We start from the raw sequence: 14,622 nt of genomic DNA, 5'->3' as shown, positions 1-14,622 counted from the left end.
TCCATCTCCTGCAGCATCTTCAGCAAAGCAACCAGAGCCTTGTTTTCCCTGGGCATGAAGCACCTGATTAAGAAGCTCTGTGATGTTGCTTAGCCTGTCTTTCCAATTGCATCACACTGCCAACAAGATTTTAATTCTTCTTCTGAAGCCTCAACAAGATTCCCCAACTGCAAGTGTTTCTACAAAGAGCTGTCAAGTGTTATTACAAGTCTAATCTGTGTTTGGAAACATCTTAAAATTTCATCAATCCACGCAGCTGCCTGGTCCTGGGCAACAGAGAATATCTCATAAAGCATGTGAGAAAACAATAGACTCTTCTTGGCAACTACTACTGCTTCTATTTTCTTCTGTTCTCTTTTCTGTATTCTGGTTGTTCATAATACTCATTTTTGCTGCTCAACATTCCCATCCATCACAGCAATTACTTATTAAGCTCACAACTGCTAATCACAAAACATTCTTTTTCTTGAATATTACAACTCTCAGACTTGAGTTTGGGGTCTGGGTAATAAAAAAAACAACCTATATGCCTGCTTTGCTGGCAATCCTTTTACAAAAGAATATATATATATAAAATAATATATATAATTCCTTTTTCTCTCTGAAGATTGGACACTGACTTTACATCTACATGCAGCATTTGAACATTAAAACACGTGTTCTAATCCTCCACTCCACAAATATGAAGCACAGCAACTGAAACAGAAAAATTCCTTTTAATAAATACAGGCTCCTGGAAGACACTACTAAGCTTTTCTAATTACAGGGTTGAAATTTTTCATCTGACCCAAAAGCTTTTAATGAAGTGCTGCAAACTGTATGAATGCAGCAAGATAATGTATGAAGGATCAACTGAAGAATGCCTTTGCAATACAATAATCCATGTGTATTTAACAAGTTCCCAAAACACACAATGGTGGGTTTTTTTCCCAAAGATACTAAATGAAAACTGCATACTGAGTATTTAATTTTTTAAAAAAATATCACTGGTAGATAAATTTAAAAATAACCTGTTATTTTTGAACACCTTTATCTTATTTTCTGGGACTGCTCAAATATCAGCAGCGTTATTTCCCACAAAGGTAAGGTTTCTATGTTACTACTTTAATTTTCCTGAAATAAAGGAAAAGAAATTGTTCTGAGAAATTGAAGCCTTTTGAGAATTTGATATAAATAAACATAAAACCTGACTTAACTGTTGATTGTTCCATTTCAGAGGATGTGCATTTGAAGCATATCAACTAAAACTGACATTGCATATGCTTTAAACAAATACAGAAGTATGGTATCTTCAGCATTAGATTTCTGCCTAAACTTAGGTAGATTTAAAAGACATCAGACAGTTTTACCTGTTGGGAGTAGCCTCGAAACATTGGATTAACAGTTTTAATTCCTTGAAATAAACCAGTAGGAACAACAGATCCGGGCCTAAAATAAAGTTTTAAATATATAAACGTTAAAAAGCAAGCATTTAAGTGGAATTTTATTTGAATCATAATTTTACCTGCAACTGAACACCAACATTATTAATCTTAACCAAACTTAATATTGGTATTGAATTATTAACTGACACAATTTTTAAAAAATCTGTCATCCAACAGAAACTTCATCAGGCCTTTTATGCCACATTTCTTACCAGAGAATCAGATGACAAATCAGACATATTCTTGGCACTATGCACAGTTACTGTTTCTCTACCTTTGTATTTATATTTTGAAGTATTTTCTTAGACAGAAATTCCGTATAAAGAAGGAAGGGAAATAGATAAAACATTAATGCAGGATGAAGGACACAGAGAGGATAAAGTAGTTAAACATTTTAGGTGCGTTTCTGGCAGATATAAACACTTTTAAAGGTTTAATGCTTTAATCTATTTCTTGTCAGATCTTCCTTGGTAAAATTTATATCAATTATTTGTCCTCTCTTTGGTAGACAGGGAAAAGAACAGCTTATAAGGAGTGTTTGAATCCTGCCCCTTAGTCTTCCCTTCCTTATTTAAGAGAAATTCTGTGATAGATACAACATAAAAATGGGAAACTTAGGACAGATTAATGCATCCTTCATGACTCTGGAGTCCATTTATTATTATTTCATTACCAAAATGATGCAATACCTGCTTTTGTGCCAGAGTTCTGTCATCAGCTTGAGGTAACTTTTACAAATTGCTGGTTTCTTATCTGTTCTGGCTAAGCCTCCACAGTCAAGAAAAAAGTGTGTCAAAGGTGGGCTGAATAAAAAGAAAAAACCAGTAAATTCTTTTAAGGTTGTTAAAATACAAGAGAAAATCCCATTTCATGCAGAATTATAACATAAAAAGAATAATACTTTATGTCATTGAATAATTCCATTTCCTACATCCTTAAAGGCTGCAACCAAACATTTCCATCTTGAGAAAATGCACACATAAGCAAATAGCAAATTGCATTTACAATCATTTTCCATACCAGTTGGAAAGAGCTTGTAAAGCTGCATTCATGTAACAAGTGTTTCCAATATTTTTTAATCCTGTTAGACCTGAAAAGCAGAATGAATATACTCAGCAAGTCTGTTAATCCAACACACAACATTTTAAGGAAAATACTTCCTAAAAAACACATACTAATCAAAATACTCATGTAACACTTGGGATGCTGATTATAATGCAGAATTGTAACTAAAAGAAACATTCCTAAAGGAATGCCAACCTAACTAGAAGCAGTAATTGTGTTTTGATTTTGGTTGACCAAAGCACTTCAGACAGGTAGACTGTATTTCATCTGACTGACTTTTAGTGGTTTATGACACCTGCAGATTTTAATTTAAAATATGTTTCTCAATATTTAAGTTTCACTGCACGATTTATCTGTTCAGTTAAACTTTTGCTATGTTGCCAATGTAATCACATTACCTAAAGCTTCTCAAAGACTATATTCTCCTGTCCCAAGTTCATGTTAATAGTCAGATTATGCTACACATTCAAAACCTGCTCAGTGATGTGATTACCCCAGAATCAAAATTATAATTACCTGCCATTACTCCTTTTCTATTCCAATTATATACCTTTAAGATTAACATATATGCTTTCTGTGATTATGAATTATGCTATTCATGGCTACTAAAGTGTTACATTAATGAAGTAATCCATGTCAAAATTAAATAGCTTTTGTATGAGGAAACAGTAACATTTCTAAGCAAAAAATCACTAAGAGTGGAAACAGCCAGCAATAAACACTGATGGCTCTATGCAGTTCTTCAAGTACAGGAACAACCCCAGTTGTTTTATTAGACAGTGGCAGAAAAATAAAACTTACTAAGAAAATCTTTCTATATCTGAAAACCAGTTTGGTTACTTCACTTACACTTTCTAAAACACAGAACCTAAAAACTGAGTTTTAAAATTTCCTTCCACCTGTCTAAATGGAAATATAGTCCTGCTTCCTGTCCCTGAAACTGCATTCTGCCCCTCCAATTTCTGCCACAAAAAGGGCAATCATTTTGACTAAAACTGGAGAACAAAAACAGTCATGGGATTTTAACTTTTTAAAAATTTTATTTTGTTTTTTTTTTCTTTTAACAGCAGCAGATGTATCAGGAAGATATTCTCACTGCATTTTTCCAGCCTGTAATATTGCAAGGCAAGTTTTCAAATAGACTTCTTTTCCTGTGAAGATATATTCTACTGTTTGCTCCACCAAAAGCATTTCAGAAGAAATTTTCAGAACAAAGTTAAGACGGGGCTAGAGAAGTTCCTTCCTTTCAATTTGATAAATGTCCTAATGTAGACACATCGTTATTACTGGGAACTTTAATACAATTGTACTTACACATTATTGTACTTGCACATTACTCCTACAAAGTCATATTCCCCAAAATATTAACAGGACAAGATAGAGAGCTATACAAATACACTCATGAGTTGGAGAGGCTAACTAGGAATAAACCACATGGCTTAATGATTGAAGGGCAGATGGCTAATTAGTAGGGTGGTGACACATCCAGAAAGACCGTGCCAGACAACAGAAGGGCCAAGGCAGGTTGTGTGACCAGTGCCAGCAGAATTAGGAGAGGGAAAGCTGGGGGTGGGTGAGCGAAGGAGAAACCAGACCCATCGCTGGGGTTTAACCACAGCCAGAAACTCAACCCCACAGTGGCTCACTCACCCCCTCAGGGGGGCACAGGGGGAGGGCTGGAAGAGTAAAAGTGAGACAGCTCATGGGTTGACACAAAGGCAGTTTAATAGGGACAGCAAGAGCTGTCCATGGAAGCAGAATGGAACAAGGGATGCATTCAGCACCCTTGTGGGCAGGCAGGGGCTCAGCTGCCCCAGGAAACCAGGGCTCCATCCCCAGTAGTGGTTACTTGGGAAGACAAGCACTCAAAGTCCCACTCTTCCCTCCTTCTTCCCCCAGGATATGGTCTGCAATATCCCTGTGGTCACTCAGAGCTGTCCCAGCTCACTGTGCACCCCCAGCCCTGTGCTGTGAGGAGCAGGAAAGGCCCTGACTGAGTGCAAGCCCTGCTCATGCTCAAACATCCCTGTATTATCAACACTGTTTCCAGCACAAATCCAGAACACAGGCCCAGAGCAGCTACTGGTAAGAAAATTAACTCTTGCCCAGCTAAAACCACCAAACCCAAAAACATGCATAAATTAGAATAAGTTTTTTATCATCACTGGCATCTCAAAAACAACAGCTCAACAATGTGCTGGCCAGATTTTTCTGAAAAAATGGTGCTTAGAAATATTTTCTTTACCATCAAACACATATATCCTTTTTAGAGTGATCACTAAGAATTTGAGACTTCTAAGAAATAATAATTACTGTGTTCTCTTAAGAAATGAGAAATTAAGACTTCACTGTTTGGGATTTCATCACTCTCATTTTCATCTTTACACTAGTTTAATATTAGGGTGGGGTAACCTTTGATATCATGAAGTTTGGCAGTGCACTAAATCAATTATGTACAGGAAAAAACAAATAACCAAAGCCCCATACTGGGATACTACAGGCTACAAAAAGGGTTACTCAAAATGCAGGAAAGCATTCAAATCAGGAACCTTTTAGGGCAGGTGAAAACATTAGAATTGATTTTATAAAAACCTACTTTCACCAGAGTGGCTAGAATACAACTAACTCAACCAGGACTCCAACATGTTTTCTTGTTTTTGTTGCTGCTTGCATGAGTGCACATTTATCACCACAGCCTCTGTTCTGAGGGTAAGGAAAGACTGCTGCAAGAAAGGTGAAACTAAAAATAGAGATCTTAGTTGGAGCAGAAAAGGAAATAGTTCCACTTAAAACAGAACTAGTAAATAGCTGGAGAACAGACCTGGAGACATACACATGCAATAAAGGGCTGGATTTTGCTTTTATTACCTCTAGTCTTCAATTCATCCTCTTCCACTTCTATATCTAAGTCATCAAATACAGCTGCTAGTGGAATCTTCAGTGTGGGATTACTAGGTATTTTAAAATCCTTATAAGGAGAAAAAGAAAAAAAAGTATTTTTACTTGTATTTATCACTTTTCCTCTTAATTAAGCTTCTGTATAATTTTACCAACAAATCCAGAAATTGTGTGAACGCATTTTGAAATCTCACTGCACACAAAGGGACAACACCAGAATTCCACAGATACCCTGAGAAAGTTTACTAAGAAACCCTCCAGGTTTTTGTTTTCAGATCAACGCTGCAATATTTTATAACAACAGCTGAAGAATCAAAAAACAAAACCAGGGATTTAATTTCTTTGTCTTGGATAAAAAAACTAAGCCAGCACCAAAGAGCTAACACAGGAGCCATCACACAAAAGTCAGTGTAGGGGTTTTTGATGTGCCACCAGATGGCTCACTGCAGTTAATGAAGGCAAATTAAACTCTGGGAAGAAAATTGTACAAATAGAGAAACAAAGCATTAGGCAGGCAGGCATTTATTGCATGACAAGCTCTTTTTGTAAGCACATAAATAAAAAACCCTAAACAAAATGTTTGACAGACTTTGTGAGTTCTACTTATTTTTCTATGTATTATTCCCGTTTCCTTGGAAGATTAAAGCAGGTTAATAGAACAGAAGTTCAGAAGCTTGAACTCAGCTTCATTCCAAGTGACCAGACAATAGAAATTTAAAAAAATTCCAATGGCTCTATTCCAGCTGAGCTGCTGGCATTTTATGAGAAAATGGTCAGATTACGTTCATATTAAACACTAAACTTTGAAGTGAAAATATTAAAGGATATTTCCTTTTACATACACTGAAAAACTGCCCTTCTTTCTGCCCAACCTGTGCATCGTGGTCCCTTTTCTACTGCTCTGAGTCTCAAGCAAAACACATTTAGAAATACTGTACTTCTACTTGTGATCATTTTAGCCAAGTTACCTGTCATTTCATGTGACTACATTAAATATGCAATAAAGAAATAACACTTTTTTTTTAAGATACATGCAAGAAATTGCAACCTAACTTTCTCCAAGACAACGCTTATCTAGAAGAGACATTATCAGAGGGAACAGTACTGATGCCACTGAAGGCAAACCTAACCACGAGAAGACAAGCAAAACCCAAACAACAATCCAAATCCAAACAAACCTTGTGGAAACTGCACGTTTTAAATTTGTCTGTATAACATCTGCTTTGCTTATATTTTTTTCCCCCCTAACTTGCCTGCAATATCATCTCTAATGCTTTATTTATTATTTTACTTTCCAGTTACTGTGATATTTGTTAATAAATGTGGAGTCAGGCACAGCTGAGCACTTTTACAAGGTCTTGTCTTTGATGCCATAATCACACAGAACACTCCAGTCTTAAGGTTGTTTTTTACTTAACTAATATGAACTTCCCAGATATTGCCCACAGTTTTTCCCTGGCAATCCCAACTGCCACAGAGCACTAAAAGCACTCTCACAATTTCTAGTTTGATATGTGTTTTCCCACGTGAATCTAACACAATACATTTGTCATTCTACACCAATATTTCACCCACATTTGGAACATTTTCAGGAGCTGACAGAAGAGGGAAGCACAGGTGAACTACTGCAATCTTGTAACCTTAAACTCAACCCTGTGCCTTTTCTGTACCTCACAGCTGATTGTAGATTACAAACAATTAGATAGTAATTTGAAAAAAGCATTCAGTACACAGAGGCAGAACACAGAAGCTGGGCAACGTTTCTTTAAAGAAATTCTATTAATTTCTCTCCCATTTTCAGAAAAAAGTTCAGCCACGAGAATGGAGGAAAAGTCAGCTTCTCCCTTGAGAGAAAACACAATATTTACTGCAAAGCTACAGCTGCCTTTGTTTCACTGGGGTACAAAATACCTGCACGCTATTTTCTTGTGCTTGGTGAGACGATCTTGCACTTGGCAGTGGAGAATGAGATCCCAGTTTTCTATCCAGGAACACCTCCTTACTACAGGCATAACACCAAACACGGAGTGTGGTGAGGTTGACAGTTAGACAGTGTTTTGTCTCCTAAAACAGAACAAAAACCAAAACTGTGATTGGGAAATTTGGAATAATGAAATGCTACCACATGCAAGCTAGAACAGATGTATTAATATTTTAGGTCTTTCAACAAAGAGAGGGGTATGTATGTTAGAATAGTAAAAGAGAGCAATTCAATTACTGAAATTTTAGCACAAACTATTCAACACTCTTTAGTACAAAGCACTAAAGGTACAATCAGAATCTAAGACACTGTCATATGTAATTCCAACTCTTTAATTCACATACTCCTAAATTAGCAAGACCTGCTTCTCTCAGATGAAAATCAAACACAGCTGACTGAACTTCCATACAGTTAGTTAATACAGGTTATTGATTTCACTAAAGTAGAAGTTCTCTAACTTTACTTCACTGTTGCAATGAGCTGGATTAGCAGCAATTACACATACCTGGGAATGGGTGGTACTGTGATCCACGTGGGATTCACCACAGCCAACGTAGGTGCATCTGTTCTGTTGAGCAAGACATGAAGAAGTACACTGAATTAAAAAGTGGTGTCAAAGAGGTTTACAGAATAGGAACATACTGCCAGTCCCTTTAAAATTCACTCCAATTTCAAACTTGCAGTCCTACACTAACCAAGAGACATGCACAGTAAGCATTAAAATAAGTATAGCATCACCTAAAACAAAAAACAGAATGCTGCAAGATTTAATTTCTCTCACTGATGGGCAGTGTTAGATGTATAATGTGTTTGGAATATATTTTTTGGCCATTTTTATATATTTATTCATATTCTTGTCAACATGTAATTTTTACAGTTCACGATTTGGTAAAGACTGTTACAGAAAATACAAAGTTACTCCAGGGTCTAAATGCTAAAATACTGAATGGCAACAGCCTCAGAACACTACACATTTATGCAAAAATCCCTGTATGCCCCTATCTCCAGTGCCTATTTATCACAGTATTAGTTCACAACTAATTAGTTTCTTCACCATTAAATAAGAGTCTCCAGCACTACGCAGCTAAGAAACTACAGTCTAGTTATAACATGCAGAATAACTGCTGATTTTAATCATGCTCATTGCAAAACACATTTGGCTGAGCTGAGGGTGGAATCTTGCAGCTGCCAATCTTCAAGCAGTTTTCATTAATTCCTCATGTGCATGAGTCAAGACAATCACAGAGGAGGGCACAGCAGGTTATCTGTACAACTCTCCCAGCGTGTTAATTTACACAGTGAAAAAGCAGCTGAACACAGTTGATTTTCTGCATTAAATAAGCACAGGTATTTGGTAAGTTACAGACAGTTCACATGCTGGGGTCTCACCAGGGTTTTCTAGTGACACAGGTGAAGACAAGGTGCCAATTCATCCCAGAGGAGCAATGTGACAGTGTGACACTAAGTGTCCTACAGCAACTACAAGCCTGTCCTATGGAAACGTTGGTAGGAAATTTAGTTTTTCAGTAACGGGCTAAGAGCTCTATGTGAGAAATGAAAAACAGGTTTTAAGCTTGACAGCATTTCCCCACCTGCCAGGCTGATGCATCCCTGAACACCTCTTCCTACTCCCAAGAGGGTTTTTATATGTAATTAAACTTCAAGCCATCTAACAAAAGATATTGACTCTGTTTCTTTCTGCCTTCGTCTCTGTTATTGACAGAAGGAGCAAAATAATCTGATCTCTTTACCATAATCCACTTAAAAGGACACTAATGACGTGGATTTTTTAAAAACATACATATACCTAAAGGTTGGCATCTTAGCCTGGAGTTCTCACTGTCAGTACTTAAGGAAAAGTTGCCAAGAAATGAAGTCAAGGCTACAGGGTAAAACTTCCACCTCTGGAAAGACTGTAAGTCCCAAGAACTGGAGACACTTTATAATCTAAATTAGCCATATGCCTTCCTGTTGGTATCACAGATCAACGAGTAGCAACATTTTCAGAGTCTTTTGTTTTTTGATTTTTTTAAAAATACAGTGAAAATTACATTTTTTGGTAGACAGCAAGAAGAGTAAGGCAAAAGCACAGTTAAGACAGAACTATATCCAGGGTAAAAACTGTACAAAATTTGTACAAAGGATGAAGAATGTTTATACAACCTTCTACAAGTTTGAAAATAAGTTTTTTGTCTTTGTTTTGCTTAAGAATAAATAGTCAGAGTATGTATTAATCTTTTAAATGTCAGCATTTACTGTTAGATGTTATTACTACAAATGCTAAGAGAGGTTTATAAAAAGTAACTTAATTAATTCAGGAATATTATTTTTTAAATCTACACACCCAGGGAAAAAATTTAAAAGACCTCCAAAACTTAGAAGCTAAGTATCATAACTCAAGAAGCTACTTCTTACTAAAAAAAAAATAAATCTCATTTTAAGCACATTATTCTTAAATTACAAGAAACATGTACCTGATAGAGGGTAAAACATTTTAAAGATAAAGAACTGCGGAAGAAGTGTTGCTTTTAAATAATAACTTAAATAAACTGATTTCAATGATTTAATTATAGATGTTGCTTTAAAAAAAACCACTACCAACTTTAGTTATGGATTACTAGAAAAGGACCCTGCTATGGAACAAAAAACCAACCTACCTCTAAGCATGCCCAAAGGTTGGGGCCTCTGACTTTACAGTCCTGGCAAGTGCCCTGTTGAAGTTAAACACAAAAGCAAAGTATTATTTCACTTACTTACACCACTAAACCACAACTTCAAGACAAAACTATAAAGCTTAGTATCAGATGAGCAACTTGAAGACAAAAAAACCCAAAAGGATATGTTAGAACCAACCTAAATTTTTGGTTTGCTTCACATAATAATCTCAAGATCAGCATATTTTTCTACTAAAACCTTGGATCTCTCTCTGGTTTTTCATCTTAAACCAAAAAACTGTTCTTATAAATAAGGCATAAACCTGTATTATATGGCATTATTATAATAATCCTCAAAATTTGTCTTTCCTAGAAATGTAACATAAAAATAGATGGAAGTGATAGAACAGGGAATAACTGCATATTTCTTGTTGCAGACACTACCTGCAAAGGTTTACACAAAAAAGATGCAACATTAGAAAAATGCTGTGCTCCTCAGCAGCAAATTAACTGTTATTTTTCAGATAAAGAAATTTAGCACCATGGACAGAAAAGGTTTGACTTTTCATCACCTCCCAGCTACTAAAACGGGTTACAAGATCTTTTTTGGTTCCATTTATTAATCCTAACTCGAAACCAAGAGTTCAGGTAGAGGCATTTTCTCAAACTGTGTCTTCTCTACCAAAAAAGAGAACTGTTATCCGTGTAAATTTGAGCATAAATTCCTTTGTTACATTTTCTACTTGAAGTCAAGTCAGTTGTACTATATCACAACAACATTCCAAATAACTCAGTGCTACAATGGCAAGGAAAGTACAGTTCAGCTTGGTGCTGTGCTAACTCTTTTAACTAATGTTCCATCACTTGCTTTGGAAAACTGCTGGCAAAGGCATTCTTTAAGTGTTAAGTGCTGGAAAATAGTTTTTCAGCTTCCTCAAGTCCATAATTCTTCCCATACTTTGTTGAAACTTTACTATTCCAGCAGAGAAGGTTTTTACCCACGCTTAACACTTAAATGCGTCTTATAAATAAAAATACACTAAAATATGTACCTAAATAACTGAGCAGTTAATAGTGACAGGAAGAGAGTACATGGCTACAACTCACATGGGATTTCTGGATCAATTCCTCTTTTGTTATCTCCCCAACTGATTCCAAGTGTGGGCAGTCGCTGCCGGGCGACGACATTGCAGCAGCTTCCTGAGATCCCAGAGCTGGAACCTTCAACCCCAGGGAATCACCTGCCAGCAGAAGCAAGAATGAGTAACAACCAGTTCCTTCCAGTTCAGAGCAATATTGGATACCTAATATGTAACATATATATAACTTTTAAAACAACGTGCCTTTTTAGAGGAAGTTAGTATAAATGATTTTATTAACCCCAACTAAACCCTGCTGACTTTTAGGGCATAAAGTAACAAAATCCTGAAAGGAGTAGAGCTGATTTGGATTAATTATTTAACTTCCTGGACTCTACCATGGCATCCCAATGCCATAAAAATTACAGTTTTCAAGCAAACCTAGCACTGATGGTGGCTTAAACTGGATATCCTGGAAAGGGATCTTTGCAGCACTGCTGAAGCTGTGAAGGCTGAACTGCAGGAGCACAGGACGTGCTTATCAAAGGATAAGGAAACTTTATCTTGGTTTTATTTATTTACAAAGCCATTCTAGATTCAGACATATTATATATCAAAAGCAAACTGAAACTTGTCACTCTCACGTAGCACTGAACGCTCAGTGAGCTTTTACCTGGGTGAGTTCTCTCTGCCCAACCGAGGTCTTTGAGGCACACACAGAAACTTGTCAGAAATAAAGACTGCCAAATACAATCCCTTTGCCATTATTGTTTTGATGGTGGCATAGAAAGCTATGATGTTTTACAGAAGGAAAATTAAAAAAAAAATAAACTCTGTCACATTCTTTTTATATAAATACTCCAATTGACTCATGCACATAGGAACCATCCAATAACTTTGCTCCAGTTTTGTCCAGTTAAACAATTATCACTGATGCCTCAATCTCTTCAAAGGCCAAGAAATCATTAACTTTCTTTGCCCAGTTATTATCTCTCCAATTTAGCACTCCTTTATTGAGACTTGCAACTAACCTTCCATCCCACCTCAGTGATGCACATCTCTTGATCTGTTTGCAGCCTTGAGCACTCTTATCAACATCTTTTTCCACCTTGCCTGCTGCTTTGGCAGCTTTAGGTTTGTTCCTTCCACACAACCAGTCACTCCTTTGACTATTAAATAACCCCTGGCTTTGACAGCGTGGGGGAAAACAAACCTTGCCTAGTGGACATCTCAGACACAAGGCCCAGTAAACTTCCACTTTATTATCTCTGACTTGCTTTTTACTTCCACTGCCTTGCAAAAAGATCCTTTGCATCAAGGGTCATTTCAGCTGGCTTTGCTCATCAAAGGCTTTTTCTATATGTGCCTGTGTATGTGTTTAAATAGTTGATTTTAGTCCTATAAATACTGTTATACAAATAATATTAAAGTATTATGTAGTATTTGTATAGGAATAATAGGTACATACCTTCATATACATGCTTAAATATATTTTCTTTACATATGAACAATTACTTGTACATAAATAATACAATATATTTATTATATATATAACATGTATACATAAACTCATGCGTCAGTCTGTATCTTAGTCTTTTTTAATATCATGTTAACAGCTGTTCAGTACAACACTTCAGAACTTATCTCACAAGACTGCAGATACTACAGTAAATTAATAAGTGGAGATTTTTTTCTAGCTGAGGTCTAAATTCTCTTCCTGGACCAATGGCATGACATTTAAAAAGCAGTACTCTAAAACAGCTGGAGAAGTACTTCCTCAGTTCAGTGTCTGTACCCTACACACACCATCACTCAAAGACACTTCAAATAAGAAAAGTTTTTCAGGCCAACCCTCCTGAACTTCAGGCACATTAGCAATTCCTCTTTGAACTGTTAGATTCCTTTTCAGCACAGAAATGGAAACAGGACTGTGTGTTACATCCCACCCATTTGCAAGGTCTGTTAAAATGTTAAAAAAGGACAAGTGAGTTCCAAATAAAGCCCTGGGGACCTGAAATAAATTCAGTGTGAAGTAATGCTGATTTAATACAAACGCTTTAGAAAGACTGATATAATGGATTAGTAAAGCTTTAGATCAAAAATTCTTTTTTTAATGGAAGAAACTTTCTGAATGCATTATTCCAAGCAATTCAAAGCAACGAGTGGAGACTTCACCTCCTGCTGCCAGATTTGCATTTAATGTATTTGACCTTCCACACCTGGAACTGCACAACTCCAAACCTGCAGCCCTGAACAAACCCAAACCCAGGAGCTCTGCCCATGCCAGGTTCTGTTTCTTGTCTGAACCTCTTTTAATAACCATCAGAAAGACCAAAACATGTCCAAACTCATATCCCTGTGGATGTGGTCCCTATTCTTGTCCATACAGAGAACATCCCTTGTGCAAGTCCAGTCAATGCTAGAGATTCTTCACATCTCTGAACAAAGCTGAGTGGCCTTTCTCTCACCTTTTGCTCACAGAATTCTTACACACCTCCTTCCATCTTGCAGCACTGTGATAACTCACTGTACTGCCATGACATTGGTGGCTCAATATACCTAGCTGCAGAAACACATTTGGTATCATTTTATGTGAAAGTCTAAAACTGTAAAATTAATTTCAAAACCATGACTCATCCTTCACCTCAGCCCTGGCAATCCCAGGGCAGTCCCTCCCTCGCTCACTGCCCTTCCTCCATTTCACCACTTCCTACTCCATCTGAAGGGATTGCTTATCTTCCTCTGCTGCTGCAGCTCACTATCACACCTACTTTTTCTCCAGCTTCTGCCTCTCGTTGACCTCACCCAAAAGTCGTTTCTTTGCATTTTCAGTAATTAAAAACCAAAACAAAACCTACTTTTGAAGTTCCTCCTGCATTGGATTTTATACTCCTGTTCCGAAGCTGGAGTTTATCTCCACTTCATGGCTCCCGTGATATCACAGAGTAACAATGGTTTGGGAGAGAACTCTGCAGTCTATTTTCAGCTCTCTCAACTGTTTCCACTGAAAGGTTTGTTTCAGTCTACCTGTCTCAATGCATTATACTCCATCATCCAACAAAGTGAACCATTTAACGTTCCAAAGAAGGACTTATCAACACATTTTTCCTTAGTGTATGAACAGAGTCAAAGAGCTTCAAAGAAAAAAATTATCTTGAAGTCCAGTCTTGGGGTTTTTTGTGTTCCTGTTTAGTCTTTTTGTTGACCAAAAAAATTTGCTCACATGAGCCATCAGAGAAACATGAACCATCGTGACCAACAACCTATTTATCATCCAGCAGAATTCCCCAGCATCACAGACTTCTGTGGTGCCTGCCATGGAAGGCCTATCACACCCACAGAAAAACCCCATCAAACGCTAAGAGAATTCAACTGATCTTGAAAATTATCTTAGGTTCCTGCAGGGAGCCCAGTTATCTCCTAAAGAAACAAAACAGATTTTGAATTCCTTCAAAAAGTCTGTTACAGCAGTTAACACTTCAACAGATGTCATAATAAACAAATATATTTATGATATATTC

General features: G+C 36.8%; 1 protein-coding gene across 4 annotated transcripts in view; it reads right to left on the bottom strand.

Annotated features, from left to right (window-relative positions):
* The window catches only part of USP33 (ubiquitin specific peptidase 33), a 33,196-nt gene that overhangs the window by 16,719 nt on the left and 1,855 nt on the right, over positions 1-14,622 (bottom strand). For all 4 annotated transcript variants that reach the window (XM_051796021.1, XM_051796023.1, XM_051796024.1 and 1 more), the window contains exons 2-9: positions 11,130-11,263; positions 10,026-10,079; positions 7,874-7,936; positions 7,299-7,451; positions 5,358-5,457; positions 2,445-2,514; positions 2,114-2,227; positions 1,350-1,428 (exon numbers count right to left, since the gene is read on the bottom strand). In XM_051796021.1, coding sequence (XP_051651981.1) covers positions 1,350-1,428; positions 2,114-2,227; positions 2,445-2,514; positions 5,358-5,457; positions 7,299-7,451; positions 7,874-7,936; positions 10,026-10,079; positions 11,130-11,210 — 714 coding nt within the window. In that variant the 5' untranslated portion in view covers positions 11,211-11,263. The remainder of the gene's footprint in view (positions 1-1,349; positions 1,429-2,113; positions 2,228-2,444; positions 2,515-5,357; positions 5,458-7,298; positions 7,452-7,873; positions 7,937-10,025; positions 10,080-11,129; positions 11,264-14,622) is intronic.

The sequence above is a fragment of the Manacus candei genome, unplaced genomic scaffold (assembly GCF_025592945.1).
Source record: "Manacus candei isolate 608988 ecotype Guabito, Panama unplaced genomic scaffold, ASM2559294v1 h1tg000044l, whole genome shotgun sequence".
NCBI lineage: Eukaryota > Metazoa > Chordata > Aves > Passeriformes > Pipridae > Manacus > Manacus candei.
The sequence above is the reverse complement of the archived record's forward strand: the minus strand, read 5'-3'. Positions and strand labels throughout refer to the sequence as shown.